We start from the raw sequence: 16,053 nt of genomic DNA, 5'->3' as shown, positions 1-16,053 counted from the left end.
GATGTAAAGGGGTCATATGTTTGTTTCTATTTAGCATAGTTGGATTTACCAATGTTTTACATATGCCCTGCAAGGTGTAACTATAAAAGGAATCACACGTCTGTGTCATATGTTCTCTTTAAGTACACAACTTGCATTTGTAGGCAAAGCTTTTTCGATTCTAAAGTGTTGTCAGCATCAGTCACTTGCGATGTCAGTTTTCTCTGTAGGAGCCCTTCACCGTCAAACACTGACTATGTCGCACAGAAGTAATGTACACCCCAGCAGGATTAGGGACTTGGAAGAGAATAGAGAGCGAGCGGCTAAGTTTAGACTGTTGTTTTAGACAAGAGGGGGCAGCGGCAGAGCCCAGAGGGGCGGGCCTTGCCTTATACAGAGAACCCCCATGCTGCGAGCAATAGCCAGTATAAAGTCCAGGAGCGGCCGGACACAAAGGGGACAGCTGAGCTCCACGCGCCGCCGGAAGACAAAGGAGGAAGCATGGACAAGTTCAAGGCCGCCATGCTGCTCACCGGGGTCGGGGATGCGCTGGGCTACCGGAACTTCAGCTGGGAGATCTGCGGCTCAGGTGTGCAGATCCACCGGGAGCTGAAGGAGCTGGGCGGCCTGGAGAAGCTGGTGCTCTCCACCGAGGAGTGGCCCGTGAGCGACAACACCCTCATGCACATGGCCACGGTGGAGGCCCTGGTGGCAGGTAAGCCAGGGGGCAACCCGTGCTTAATTTGTAACACAATAAGTGCCGGGGCCCTCGCCAGCTTCCTCCACCCATTGCCCCTGACATCGCTGCCAATGACAGAACTTACACAAATACTAACCATCAGGCTCCTAGAATTGTGACTATTCAGGCCCTCAAAGCTCTAAGGGGAGCTTGGGGGATAGGCATTTGTCATTTTTAATGTATACTGTATTAATAAACAAATGTTGTTGCACTCATCTCTAAATTAAACAGACACTGCCACCATGTGACAGATTGCCATGAGCGGTGCCGAGTCCCGGAAACCACCGGCTCAAATTAAGAAATGGGGGCAACAAACTAACAAGGCGAGCAGCATCCTAACCTTTAGAAAAGTTGTGGAACTTGAGCGTGGTGCTTCCGGAAGAGTGCACTGATCATATTACAGAATGTACACAAGGGGACAGCAATACTTCGACAGGCATTCATGATACAGAGACCTTAAGCAGACCTTTCAACCTTTTAACCTTTGAGGGGACTTTGACAAATGTTTTAAATAAACTTTCGAAAGAGCTAAAACATAGTTAAATTGGCTAGTTTCCAGGCCACAATCTGCCTGATAAAGAGGCCTATGTGTTTTTAAATGCTGACCACCAAAATAAGAACTAGCCTTATAAAGATAGCATTTATGCATTGCTGCCTAGTGCCTATGCTTGCATTTTCATTTTTTTGCGCCCAGCTAACACGATTTTTGCTATATTTTGAATTGATTAAGGAAAGAGACAAATCACAATTGAATATCTCGAGAACCTGCTTAAGGACAGCAAACAAAACTCGTTGATTCATTAAGTGTCTTATTGCATGATGCATACTATGTTTCCAACCCTGCTCTGCGTCTTCTGAAAGTGCACCAATATTTTTGTGCCCCTGTACTATAGAGTCTCAAAGTGCTTAGAAGTGTGGAATGTCTGAGAAGAAACACGTTGGCGCTGTAGAAAAACTTCATGAAATAAATAAGATTAAACCATTGTTCCAGTTTTTAATTGCCAGAAGTAAGCCCACACAAAGGACAGAGAAGGATTTTTTATTTTTGGATTAGGCTCAGCCCGTACTGACAGATGAATGGCACAGTGGAAAACCTTTTGATGTCTTTCCATTCATCACTGTCAGTTATTGCTTCTCCTGCCTGTAAATCTTGAGTTACCAGTTGTCCTTTGATGATGTGCGTCATTTGTTGGTTTAAGGATTGATGCCTGTGCACTATTGTCAATTTCAAAATGTCATAGTAGTGATCCCCTCCCCCCTCTAAAGTCACAGAGCGCTTGCAGAGGATAGGGTATGTATTTTTACCGTAGTGTGTCATTTGTACATTCTCAGTTGTTTCTCAGATCTAGAGGTGACCTTACCCGTGAGCTTTAGAGGTGAAGGGAGCCTGTGTACCACTCATGTCTGAGCAGAGCAACTATTATGTGTGCCACTGCATCATAAGCTGCCAGACAGGTCTAAATTTAGTGCCCAGTGTTCAATTGAAGGGAATGCTCGCTATCCTGCTAACGAATGCTAGGCCCAGGCCCAACGCACTATGATATCAGCTCCACTAGAGATAGGCCTGGGAGGCTGCCCAACACTATCAGCCGAGGAGATGCCTGTAGCATTCTTCAGACAACCTCGAGTGATAAAAGGACCCAAACCTTCTTAGCACCATAAAAGCTCATTGCTCCAGTCAGGCAGTCTAACCACTCACAGCAGCCATTTTGAGACACCGGTTTGTGCCTCCCCTTCTCGCTGTGATTAAGATGTAAAGCTATACCTATATCTGTCAGATGATGAGCAACTATAATGGGAGGGTTTGGTTTCCTGTTTTATGTTGATTTGTGTTTCTCTTTTACCTTGCAGGACATCTTTGCCTGTTTTTTTTGCTTTTTATTATAGATTATATATTAGCAATAACATATTTTTGAGCAACTGAATTATAAAATGTGTCCTCAGGGAATTTTTTGATGGCAGATCCTATGAGGTGCACTAGTGCCTACACCACTGCTTTTGTAAAAATGCAGGTATTGCAGGAGAGATCTTGTTTTTCAGATTTATAAAGTACATTTTACTCAAAAGGGTGCACTCATGCATTCAGGCCCCTATAACACAGAAAAGCAAAAACCTGAAACATGGGATAACAAGCATTTGCAATGCAATAGTTCTCATAAATGACAATGTTTTTTATATATGTGTTTTTGTTTGGAGTGGAGTGGATGTATGTGGTTTAGAGTGGAAATATGTGGGTTGAATTGAAATTGTTAGTTGTGGAATTGTGTGCTGTGTAATGCATTTGTGTAGTGGAATTATGTGATATGGTGAATAGATAGGAATGAGAGCGGCACAGAATAGATAGAAAGGAAGATAGAGAGGGGTAGGTAGTTTGTGCATCAAGTGGTGAACGCACTCTAGACGTAGGAGCAGAAAGAGTGAGCAAGAAGGGGAGAAAGAATGGGAGAACAGGCCACAGACACACAAAGAGGGAGCTCCTGTGTACACAGAACAGATCCTAAGAAGAGGAGAATAGCGTGGGTTTGAGGGACCGAAATGTTGAATAGGCAAGGGAAAGAAATTGTGCTTGTAGACCGGAAGTGAACTATTATGAATGTGGTGGGAAGAGGGCCCGAGAGAGCGAGAGAGAGAGCACAGGAGAGAGAGAACGAGAGAGGGACGTGTAGGAGAGGCACCCAGGGGAAGGGGGAGGCGAGAGGTGGACTTTTGCACAGTTCTAGGTGGTACAGAAAGGTAGCATGTGTGAGCAGGCAGTATAGAGAGGAGACTGGGAGCATGAGGGAGGGATAAGAGGGGGTAATGGAATTGCAAGATGAGAAGGGTAGTGGCAGTGTGAGGGAGGGATGTATGACGTTACAACGCATGCTTTTACCACGCATGCTGTTACAACTCAGGTTTTACTACGCATACCATTACAACGCATAGCGCTTTGGGGTGCTGGATAGTAAATAGTTTAATTTACTATTCCAACTCCAGTCCCCGTGGACACTAGGGAAGGTGTTGGATAGTAAATTAAATCTATTCCCTATCCTAGAGCGCCCCCCAGCGCAATGCGTTGTAATGGTTTTCGTTGTAAAACCTGCGTTGTAATAGCACTGCGTGGTAAAAGTTGCGTTGTAAAGGATATTTCCCGTGAGGGAGAGATGAGAGGGGCAGTGGGTGTGTGGGAGAGAGATGACAAGGTTGGTGAAAGTGCAAGTTAGAGAAGTGTTGTTTTGGAATTGGTTCTTGTGGAACTGTGTGGTGTGGTATGGAGTTGTCTAGTGGAAGTATGTGGTATGGTGTGCTTTGGAAATATGTGGATAGTAATTCAATGGTATGAACTGTATTGAAAATATTCAGAGTGTGATTTTGTGTTATGGTGTTAATTATGTGGAAATGTATTGTGTGTTGTGTAGTGGCATGTTGGGGAGTTGAATTATATGGTGAGCTGTCAAATTTTGTGGCATGATATGGGAATTTGTGGTGTATATTGAAGGTGTGTGGTGTGTTGTGGAATTGTGTTGTGTTGTTGAAATATGTAGTTTGTTGTGGAATTATACAGTGTGTGTTTGAAATGTGTGGAGTTTAATTGTGTGGTATGTAACTGTGTGGCTTTCAGTGGCATCCGGTACAAGTAAGAGCGGTGGGGCGTGGTAGGGCGGAGTCAATGGTTGTTCAAGTCGACAGATGACGGGATAGGTAATATTAAATAAAAAAATAAAATAAAGCCACTTACCTTGCACTCGCCATATGGTTTTATTTATTTTCTATTTATTATTACCTATCATATAGACTGTCAACTTCCACCACCCCCAGACCCACCCCACCTCCCTACTTCCCCACTGCTCTTACCTGCTCCGACAGCCAATGGTGGCGTTGAGTGATATTAAGCCTATTGGAATTAAGTGTCATGATGTGGAGTGCATTTATGTGGATTGCTCGTATGTGATATTGAGTGCATTTATGTGGGGCACTTTTATGTTGTGTTGAGTGTAAACATGTGGAGTTTAGTTATGGCACACCGAGTTTTATTATGTAGAGTGTTATTATGTGTGGTGCTGCGGTGGTGGTGCTGAGCTGGTGCTCAGATGGTGCTGTGCTAAGGTGATGCTGCGCTGATGCTGAGGTGGTTCTGCGCTGATGCTGAAGTGGTGCTGCACTGATGCGGAGGTGGTGCTGTGCTGATGCTGAGATGGTGCTGTGCTGATGTTGAGGTGGTGCTGCACTGGTGCTGAGGTGGTGCTGTGCTGGTGATGCGCTGGTGCTGAGGTGGGGCTGCACTGGTGGTGGTGCACTGATGTGGAAGTGGTGCTGAGCTGATAATGAGATGATGCTGTGCTGATGTTGAGGTGGTGCTGTGCTGGGCCTCAGGTGGTGCTGAGTGATGCACTGATGCTGAAGTGGTGCTGCGTTGGTGCTGAGTTGAGGCTGAGGTGGGGCTGCACTGGTGCTGAGGTGGTGCTGCGCTGGTGCTCCGCTGATGCTGAGTTGGTGCTGCACTGGTGGCGCATTGATGAGGAGGAGGTGGTGTGCTGATGCTGAGATGGTGCTGTGCTGAGGTGGTGCTCAGATGGAACTGTGCTGATGCTGAGGTGGTGCTGGGTCATGGTGTGGTGGTGCTGAGTCATACCGTAGTGGAGTTATGCTGAGGTGGTGGTGCTGCACTGGTGCTCAGGTGATGCTGAGCATGTGCTCAGGTGGTCCTGAGTGATGCTGAATTGGTGCTGTACTGTGGCATTGCTGTGTTTGTGCTCAGGAGGAACTTATGCTGATGCTGAGGTGATGCTGAGTGACACTGTGGTGCTGCTGAGCAATGCTGTAGTGGTGCTGAATTATGCTGAGGTGGTGGTGCTGCGCTGGTGCTCAGGTAGTACTGAGCTTGTGCTCAGGTGGTGCTGAGTTGGTGCTATGTTGAGGTAATGGGCTGATGCCCAAGTCATGCTGCATTGGTGCTGATTTGCTGTGAGGTGGGGCTGTGCTGGTGCTGAGGTGGAGCTACGCTGATGGTGGTGCACTGATGCAGAGGTGGTACTGTGCTGATGCTAAGATGGTGCTATGCTGATGTTGAGGTGGTGTTGCGCTGGTGCTGAGGTGGTCCTGAGCTGGTGCTGAGGTGGTGCTGCACTGGTGGTGGTGCATGATTAAAAGGTGGTGCTGTGTTGATGCCAAGATGGGGTTGTGCTGATGCTGAGGTGGTGCTGTGGAGGTGCTCAGGTGATTCTGAATGATACTCAGGTGGTGCTGAGTGATGCTGAGGTGGTGGTGCTGCACTGGTGCTCAGCTGACCTGAGACTATAAGGTAAATGCATGGGGAAGTACAGTACACAGCGAAGAGAAACAATACACTGGGAAAGACGCAGTACAGGTAAGAGGCACTGCTTAGGGTGGGAATATGCAGATTGAGTGGGTACAGGGCAGTGGAAGGGAGACAAGTGCATAGGCTGGGGGAAGTGCATAGAACAGGAGGTTAGTGGAGAGGGAAAGGTAATTTGTTTGAAAGGAAGGGTAGTGGAAGAGAAAGGAGATACTGCACTGGGGAAGTGGATGTGTGATGCAAGAGGAAGGGGATTTGAGGAGCATGAGGATGTGCATTTGTCGTCGACTCACATATACTCTTAGGAGCACTTATGGAATGCAGTTAAGCACCCACACCTCCTTAGCAATATTTTAATGCTAAGCTCCAACCGGCCTTAATAACACAGTGCACAACAACTTCTGATTGATGGTGAAGAAACACTAATTACATCCTGTTTGGACGCAAGAATGTAAGGCTATAAGGATAAAAGACAAATATATATAGATTTAAGTAAGAGAGATTTACTTTAAGCTACTTTTGAAGTTGTTTCCTACACAAGCTCCTTGATACTTTGCAGTTGCTTTATAAATTCGGAATGACATTGCCAGAGATACCCAGAATCCCCACGCCAGGTGTGATTGCTCAAGCCCATTGCATTCTGGGACTTGCAGTTTTCCTCATGGAAGTTCCAGTTCACCAATAGCAAAGGGTGTCTAGTGTGTGGTGCTGCGGCAGTAGAGAGCTCGAAAACAAGGCAGCAATGGATTAAACTCCGTATCAGTGGAGCTCAAAAACACTTTTTTTTTTTTAAAGATAGGACTATATTTGGGCCAGAGCAGTTGCGACAGAATCTCAAGAACGGGCACATTCAACGAATGATTAAAAATGATTCCACCCACTGGCGTAACGAAAAGTGAGGGGGCCTCTCTGCACGATACTTAGGGGGGCCTCCTCCGGGCTCAATCAGGAGCTCTCCCGACCAGAGTTCAGTCAGTGCCGAGGGGGCCCCTTGGAGCTAGGGCCCCACCCGCTCTGCATGGGCTGTGGGGGCCTGTGTTACGCCCCTGATTCCACCTTTAAGAAGGTTCCACTCACCTGCTGGGGCCTGGACACACACAAAGAGGGTGCAGTTCAGCTCCAGCTTGTTAACACATAGGCACCAAATGCTCGGCCACTGCTGAAATAATTTAACACCCGGGGATAGAATGTCAGCCTAGCTGGCCGCCTTCCACCCCTGTCCCTCTGCCACATCCACTGACACTGACAGTTTATACATTCACAATATCCAGATGTGGTCACCTCTGCAAGCAACACGTGCCCTTCTGACCCCAGGCTGCAGAAAGTTAAATACAAGGGCCAGTAAAAGGAACATGGTTCAACCTAACCAGCGACATGCATGGGCATAAAAGTGTTAGTGAAAGAGAACCGGTACCAGAGGGGGGGAACAGCCTCCCAAACGCCTTGCACTCATATCCAGTCCTGAGGAACCCCGGAGAAACAAGTAAATATTGCACTGAAAGCCCACGCTGCCTGCTCCGCTCCCTGCTGCGCCAGTCATAAAAACAAAATCACAGTTACACATTGGGTTTACTAAGGGTTAAAAAGGCACTCATCCACCACAACGTCACCTTAGAAAGCATACATAAAACCTATTGGAAATGCACCCCCATCCATCAGATGGTCACAGTGAGAAACTCGAGGAGGGATGTCCGCAAACGTGCAAGGTTACGTCTATCAAATGCACACAGTCAAGCAAAGATACAACTGCAAGATCCATTACACACCAATTCACTCACATGGGGGATACAATCACAAGGGATAAGGCACAAGCACACCCCCTGAGATAACCTGAAAAAAGGGGCACAAAACTCCAGTTTCAGATAAGAGAAGAGAGAGTCGCTGGGTTTGAGATTAGAGACAGGGACATACGCAGACCTCAAGTTTAGAGCAGAGTGCTCAGAGAAGGACACACCAACAGACTGCTCAATTCCACATTCCACTGAGACTCCAGTACAGACGGGTCACTCACAGTCTGACCACACTTTACAGATGGGCAGTACCTCACGCTGAAGCTGATCCTTCCACGGAGGCTGTCAGCTACGTGGCTCTGCTCTAGGTTTGAGCGAAGGAAGAGGCCAGGCTGTGGCAGCTGGCAGAGGGACACCCCCAGCCTGGGCCAGACAGGTGCCAGCATGGCCCAGTTTAAAGAGGCACAGGGGAGAGAGGCGAGGCCATAGAGGACAGGCAGGATTACTGGATGGGAGGAGGGAGGGACAACAGAAGGGGGATTTGACACAGAGGGCAGGAAGAATCAGAGGATGGGAGGGACAGAGGAGGGCAAAGGAAGAGGAGGATGGAGCAAGGAATCTTAGTGTGTGGGGAAGGGCAGGAAAAAGTTGCTGAGGTGAAAGAAGAGGCATTCATCACAACACCAGCTAGTAATAAACGTATAAGGAAGACTGCTGCAAGGAAAGCACCGACAACGTGGTCAATAAGGCACCTCGAAATTGAAAGTGTGAATTAACTGGTGCATCAGTGGGGAGAACGCGTACAAAGACAGGAAGAGGAGAAAGGCGTAGAGCCAGTTAGGGGCCAGGGTGGAGCCTGTGGACGGAACTGAACTTTCCCAGGGAGGAGATGGGTTTGACCACAAGGGATTGGGTCTGCTAGCAGCAGCAAGACTCAGAAGTCCACTTTCTTCCTCGCTGCCCAGCACGAGAAAGGGAGAGCAGGAAGAGTAGAAAAGGCTCTGATGAGCACAGAGAAACAGGGCAGGCATAAGAGTTAAGTGAAGGAAAGGGCGAATGTGAGCCGGGCACAGTATGGAGAAGGATAGTGATGAAGAGGCCAAGGCCATGTGTAAATGATGCCAGAAAGCATATGCAACAAAGGCTAAACTGAAAGGAGTGTACAGAAACTAAACATATGGGAGATAGTGAAAGAATCCATGTAGCAGGGGCAATCTCCAGGGTGGAAACAAAACAGCCAAAAGGCGTGACAAATGTTAACTATTCACCAACGGCACCAAAGGAATTTCGAAAGGCAGACCAAACTACTAATGAAAAGCGCTGGGCGTGTTCGAAGCCCACAGAGTGAATACAGCATGTCTCTAAGACAGTGCATGCACGCTGCCTAGGCTCGACCTAAAAAATGAAGACCAGTAGGACAGTATTAGATTTTTTTTCTACAATTTTAATTTTCATATTGAAGTGTGCAGAACCCGTACTTAAACACTGTAAAATGAAGGCTATTTACTGTGAATGTTGGGTCACTGTTTCAGGTAAGAGAGGGCAGTTTTTTTCCAGTTGCCCAACCCTTCCAGGTTTCCAAAGTCCATCTGTGATGTGCTGCTCCAGTCCAGGTGTGTTTTTTTAATCCTGTGACTTATAGTATTGTTTATTCCACATAAAACAGGACTAGAAGTCCCATAATTCAGAGAAAAAAACCCTGACTGGAGCATCACATCACACATGGACCTCAGAAAAATGGCAGCTATTGATGCCACAGTAGCTTAGGTTATGAATGTTGTCAGTGGTCTTTATCTTTTTGTGGATGCATTTTAGCAGCAGAATGTTTTCCATGTTCTGCAGCAACTTTGTCTGGTTAAACAGAAGTTAGTGTAGAACCTGGCTTTTGGAAAGCTGAGTAATATTGTCTACAATGCCCATATTTCATTCTTAATTCTGCAAAAAAAAGTAATGGACTTTGGCTCAGAGCGCTTATCCTTCATATCTTGGAAGGCAATTAGGCATACTTACAAGGGGATATGGCCACCAAAACACTTTTAGCAATGTTCTGGTGGTGATATGCCCTTCACTTTTTGTGGCTTAACGCCGCCTAGTAAACAAAGCCCCATTACACGCATCACTTAGTGTGAAAGGGGCGTGCAATGGGTGTTGCTGTTGGTGCTCCACCTCAACACCCATTGCTGTTGACTCTAGCCCAGATTTACAAGGATGTGTAAATCTGAGACGGCACCAAAAACGAATGCCATTCAAGAGCAGGTGTTAGAATGGCGAAACAAGGAGAAATACTTTTATTCCTCTTCATTTTTGCTTTTTCTATGTGTGCTGCATTCTACAGCACACATAGAAAGAGTAAAATGCCATTAATGATTGTTTATGCATAGGAAGGTATCCCTTCCTGCACATAAACAATCATTAAATAATGATGATTTGCTACTTCTATATGTGCTGCATTCTGCAGCAGACAGAAGTCACAAATCATCATTAATGATTGTTTATGTGCAGGAAGACGCACCTTCCTGCGCATAATCATTCCCTGCAATGCAGGCACCCTTGTACTATGGTGCAAGGGTGCCTGCTTTCGCGCCATGCTGCTAAATCTAGCGCCAGTGCGCGGGAAAACAAAGGGGTGCGCTGTTTTCTTGTGTATAGGGCGCATCCCTGTGTTTTGAAAATGTCGGAATGTGGCATTGCCAACTTTGGCACAGCTCCGTGCTCCGAGATTTTCTCTTAAATATGCCCCAAAGTTTCAAGCACTCCCATCACAACTTTTGTAATCCCCTCCAATTCAATATATCACAATTGCCAATAATGCTGTCCTTAAAGATTAAGATCATGATATGGCATCTTTGCTCCCTGTTGCTGAGCAGTGTTTTTGCAGATTTCTTTATTATATATTGTTTGACATTTTTGTATCGTTCAGCATGTCACATGTAAACGTCTTTAAAGCATTTGTTAACACCACCCACCACAGCATGAAGGCTGCTTCAATTACACCACCAAAGTTTAGATGTAGGGATATTGCTCGAAGAACACTCAATGAAGGAATCTGAGTTTCAGGATCTTCCTAAAAGTAGTTTAAATCTGGGGGCTAGGCGGCTGCTAAAAGGCTACAATCTTGCAACACCGTGTCTTTGGACAGTGGAGCTGATGTTAATAGGTCTTGTATAGCGAAATGCTGTATGAATCAAAATGAGGATCTTAAGATTGTGGCGCCATATAAAAGGGAGTTGACGCAATGCTTCTACCATTGCTCATACATGATCATAAGGTCTACACCTGCATTTGATCGCTCAGCATTATTCTGCACCAAAGTCTGTAGATCAGATTTTAGTGACTCTCTGTGGACATGGAATTTGCATAGTCGTGGCATTGCAGGATGATTGCGCTGTTCTATGCTCCTTTATGTAAGGTCAAATGGTAAAGGGTCTGTTTGCATATCGTCTTTAGGTGGAAATGGATAGCCTTCCTCAATTGTCCTAACTATGCTTTAAAAGACATTTTATGGTCCCCAACCTTGCTTGAAGCATGGAATGGTCTTTGACAGAGTATGGTTGGCCCGGGAAGGGGCAAATAGATTGTGAGATTGGTGCTTCACCTCCAATCCTCAGGGGTTGTCTGTTTTGGATATTGGTAATTATTAATTGAGTATATGCATTCGGTTCCATCAAAAGCATGACCTCCAGAATTTGCAGATCACAATGACCATCGGTTGACTTTATTCTTAACCTTCATCTGTACTGCCTATTAAGCAAAATTGATTTGAAGAACCATGCAAAGCCAAGCAACGTGGCCAGCTCATATTTAATTGGTTATCTTACTTGAAAAGGAAACTGAGAGAGCTTCTTTGAAAAGGAAACTGACATGTCTGAAAGGAAAAGTCCAATCATTATGCCCTATCTAGTCCCATACCAGGTTGGATCTAGCTTTTGGTAACAGGTTACAACCTGAGGACGCAAGATGTGGCGTGGGGACCTTGAGCACGTAGTAGTACAAGTCACCAAGCAAGGACGACTTCCATGTGTTACGAAGAGGAACCTTTGGTGTGGCGAAGAAGGGTCAAATACAAATGCAGGTACACAGTGGACAATATTAATTCACGTAATCTAGTGGGGTTGTTTGATTTTGTAGCAGCAGTTCCATTTGAAAAGGAAAAAAGTCAGTGGAGAGTTGTGGAGGGTGATGAGTTGCAGTTCATTCAACAGGTTTACACTGGACAGCGCCCAGGCAGGCACCTATGAGACTGTTTAGTGCCTCAGCAATTAGTTCCCAAAGACAAAAGAAATATTAGCCTCGTGAAGTTCATCCCTTCCCCCTGATGCAAAGGAAAATAGCTGCTGCACAAGAACTAATTGTTCCAGTATTGAATCTTCTTTTATCTGTTTTGGTTGCAAAGCATAACAAATGTCCTATTTTGTCTATCCTTTGTGTTTTCCTGGCGAGGAGTTATAAGCAATCATTAGGCATTATACTATGGATCCTTTCCTGTATAGACTTGGTGGGCAGGGGAAGTTATATATTCTGTAGCTTCAATCGAGGTATGAATTTCTTATCTCCTTAGAGGCAGCAGATGGAATGGCATGGCATTAGTGTTTTTTTTGCGCTGCTTCAGATTTACATTTGTTTGTAAATCTGGGGCAGCGTCAAAAAAGCAATGGCTGTTGCGGTGGAATGTCCACAGCGACAGCCATTGCACACGCCTTTCACACAGAAATCTGTGTGAAAGGGTACCAGTTTTACAAAGCGGTGTTAAGCCATAAAAAGTGGATTAACTCCACTTTGTAAATATGGTGCAGGGCAATGTGGCACAAGAACATCGGTAAAAGTGACAATCCGGTGGCGCATCACCCTTGTAAATATGCCCCTAAATGTGTTAAGTACATACATCCTCACAATTCACAAGAATGGAGGTGACCACATTGGTAACTCACTCCAGCAAAGCCCCCCTCGATCGTGCCATTTGTCTGGACAGTTTTATCACAGAACACCTAAAAATATATTTTAGGATGGAAGAAGATGAACCATGAAAATATGGGGAATGGTGGGGGAGCAGTGTAATCATATTTAGATGACCAGTCAATAAGGCTACTTAAACAAAAAATCAAAGGAGGGAGTGAAGAGGAAAAAGGTAGAATCGTCCTCCTCTTGATACTGTTATCCAACATAGGGATTCTACAATGTATTATGTGAATATATATGCACCCATGTGTGTGCTACTATTTTTATTTTTATTTGAAGTGTTTAGTCATACGTGAAAAATGGATCAGAGCTCCTCTCAATTTGTGGGAAGGGCAATGTTTCACAAAATTGTAAAATGCCCCATACACATTGAAACCTGATTCAGTGTCATGCTTCATCATTGGGGTATTCCCGCCCCTCTATGGGACGGGGCATGCTATGACTTATGTAGATGCAGGAGCACTTTATTCAGTGATTGGTGAGTATGTGTAGTGCGTGGGATCGTGAAAAGAAAATGTGAGATGGTTAAAAATTCTGTGGATTGTGGAACGATAAAACTTTATTGTCTTCCCTGGCTGGGAATAGTACAAGTGGGGAGGTGTAGATGGTGTACTATAATGAGTCACCTACTACAAGGTCGACATGTTTCAGAAGCCATCCCCTTGGCTTTCTTCCTCAGGACCAAAAAAATGATCCCTGTTACACCTCAATGGGTGATAGAATAAATGTACATATGCCTGATAGTCACAAACACTGTACTTTGTTCCCTGTTATGGAAGTAGAAAAATATACCACTTGTATATCTTAAGAACCTGAAAAGAAAAATATTTTGGATAAATCATGGCTTTCATCATTTATCTTTATCTATTCACATCACCATCACGTGGAAAGTTTTAAGCTTTTTTGTGATATATTTCTCTTGTGCAACCCTGTTGTAGGTAATTTCTTCATGGTACCATGGTATTTTTCTTTTCAGGTTCTTAAGATATACAAATGGTATATTTTTCTACTCCCATAACAGGGAACAAAGGACAGTGTTTGTGACAATCAGGCATATGTACATTTATTCTATCACCCATTGAGGTGTAACAGGGATCAGTTTTCTGGTCCTGAGGAAGAAAGCCAAGGGGATGGCTTCTGAAACATGTCGACCTTGTAGGAGGTGACTCATTATAGTACACCATCTACACCACCCAACTTTTACTATTCTCAGCCAAGGAAGACAATAAAGTATTTTCGTTCAACTAGCCAGAGGATTTTTAACCATCTTACATTTTCTTTTCACGATCCCACGCACTACACATACTCACCAATCACTGAATAAAGTGCTCCTGCGTCTACGTAAGTCGTAGCACGCCCTGTCCCGTAGAAGGGCGGGGAGAACCCAATGATGAAGCATGACACTGAATCAGGTGTCAGTGTGTGAGGAGTAGTTTACTATTTTTGAAACATTGCCCTTCCCACAAATTGAGAGAAGTAGCTCTGATCCTTTTGCACCATTTTCACGTATGACTAAACACTTCAAATAAAAATAAAAATAGCAGCACACACATGTGTGCATATATATTCACATAATACATGGTGGAATCCCTATGTTGGATAACAATAAGGCTACTTAGCCACACACACTACATTCAACAAAGAGCTTGGGCTGATGAACATTCAAGTTACTTCCCTGGATTGATGAACATTCAAGCTATTCCCAGGGTGACACAAGTGTTCCTTGTTCAAACTCGAAGTCAGTAAGTAAGGTGCAGCTGCCTCTCCCTTCATTTTTGTAGGATGTATGACGGTACAAGTGACATACCTTTACCACAAATGCCTTCACCACGAAAATGTAAGTATTTTACAGTTGAGTATAAAACCTTTATTTAAAAAAAAAAAAAAAAAAATTTAAAAAAAATTGTTCATCTTCAATTCATCCAAATCAAAGTATGAGCTGGCACTCTGGACAGTGTGTTAATATAATTATTTTATTTAGCAGATCCTAAATACTTACATTTTCATAGTGAAGACATGCATAGTAAAAACATATGTGTGGCAAAAATATTATAGGTAAGTATTACCCTATATATAGGGTGTAAATCCGTTCAGCAGTTTTTGAGATATTAAACGAAAAAGAAATGTATACCAGGGTCAAAAAGCATTAAAAAAATATTTCTAATTTTTGCTGTGAAATTGCAGAGGATATGCGAACCTTGGGAAAAAATTGAAAAGAAAAAAACAAGCGCTGTCTACTGTGCTTGTTTCTTTTCCAGCCCCCGGGTGGGCCAGGTCCTGGGTGCATAATTAAATATTTAAAAGGGGGAGGAGGGTGTATGTGCCCCACCTCCCTATAACCAGTTTGTGCCCAGGGTCCGCCACCTCCCTGGGGCTTTGTCAGTAAAATTATAAAGGGGCATGTGGCCCCCCCCTCAGTAGGACTTTAAAGACCCTGGGGACCACCAATTCCCAGGGTCTTGGCCTCCTGGTTTTGATATTGCCCCGGGAACCGCCACCTCCCTGGGACAAAATACTTTTAAAAAGCTGGAGGAGGGCCATGTGGTCCCTCCTCCTTGGCCATATTCAGCCCCGGGAACCATCATCTCCTTAGGACATGGCCAATATAAGTGGAAAGGGGGCTGTGCTGTCCTCCTCACGAGCCGTTTTCAGCCCAGGGGACCAACACCTGCCTGGGGCTGGCCTGTGCACAATGAAGGAGGGGGGTATGCAGCCCCCCTTGTGGAATCATTAATGGCCCTGGGGACTGCCACACCCCAGGGCCGGCACCCTATTTTATGAGGTGTCCATCCTGGGGAGACAGCAGTTTGCTTTTGCTTGACGGGAACTTTGACAGCTTCTGCCAAGAGTGGGCAAACTGTAATTCTGCTCCCAGCAAGCAGTAGCATGAAAACTGCTCCCGCTCGCTGGGAGCAGACTTTTAATCTGTTTCAGGAAAACAGATGAAAGGATTGCTCCCACATGCACAGAGCAGCATTATTAGCTGCTCCCTGCTTGCGGGACCAATGCCGGCTCTGCAGGAAGCAGTGAGCCGGCTGGAACCGTGGGGGCATTGAGGCTTCCCACATGGTCCCCTGGGGAATATGTGCAAATCTCCAGTAAACAAAAAAGTGCTTACATCATATAAATAAGAGGAAGCACCTTTGTTTGGTGGAGATTCAACTCTTTGAAGTCTCGCCATCTTCTCTATATGAGGATTCACGTTGACACAGATTTCAGTATGAAGACAATCGAGGCACAATCACTTTGCTAAAATTACAGCACACATGGCCACTAGAGACATTACCTCATGCTCCTTTATGCAGCGGTAGAGAAGAATGTGCACTATGCCTTTACCCACCAACGTAGCACTT

General features: G+C 45.1%; 1 protein-coding gene across 2 annotated transcripts in view; it reads left to right on the top strand.

Moving 5' to 3' along the window:
• Positions 1 to 398: 398 nt before the first annotated feature.
• ADPRHL1 (ADP-ribosylhydrolase like 1) overlaps positions 399 to 16,053 on the top strand; it is a 290,079-nt gene continuing 274,424 nt past the window's right edge. The window contains exon 1 of one of the 2 annotated variants that reach the window (XM_078658054.1): positions 399 to 694. In XM_078658054.1, coding sequence (XP_078514180.1) covers positions 481 to 694 — 214 coding nt within the window. In that variant the 5' untranslated portion in view covers positions 399 to 480. The remainder of the gene's footprint in view (positions 695 to 16,053) is intronic. The other variant, XM_078658053.1, reaches the window with a different exon arrangement.

This window comes from Lissotriton helveticus, chromosome 8 (genome assembly GCF_964261635.1).
Source record: "Lissotriton helveticus chromosome 8, aLisHel1.1, whole genome shotgun sequence".
NCBI lineage: Eukaryota > Metazoa > Chordata > Amphibia > Caudata > Salamandridae > Lissotriton > Lissotriton helveticus.
Note: the sequence above shows the minus strand (reverse complement) of the source record. Positions and strands in the feature narration are given on the sequence as shown.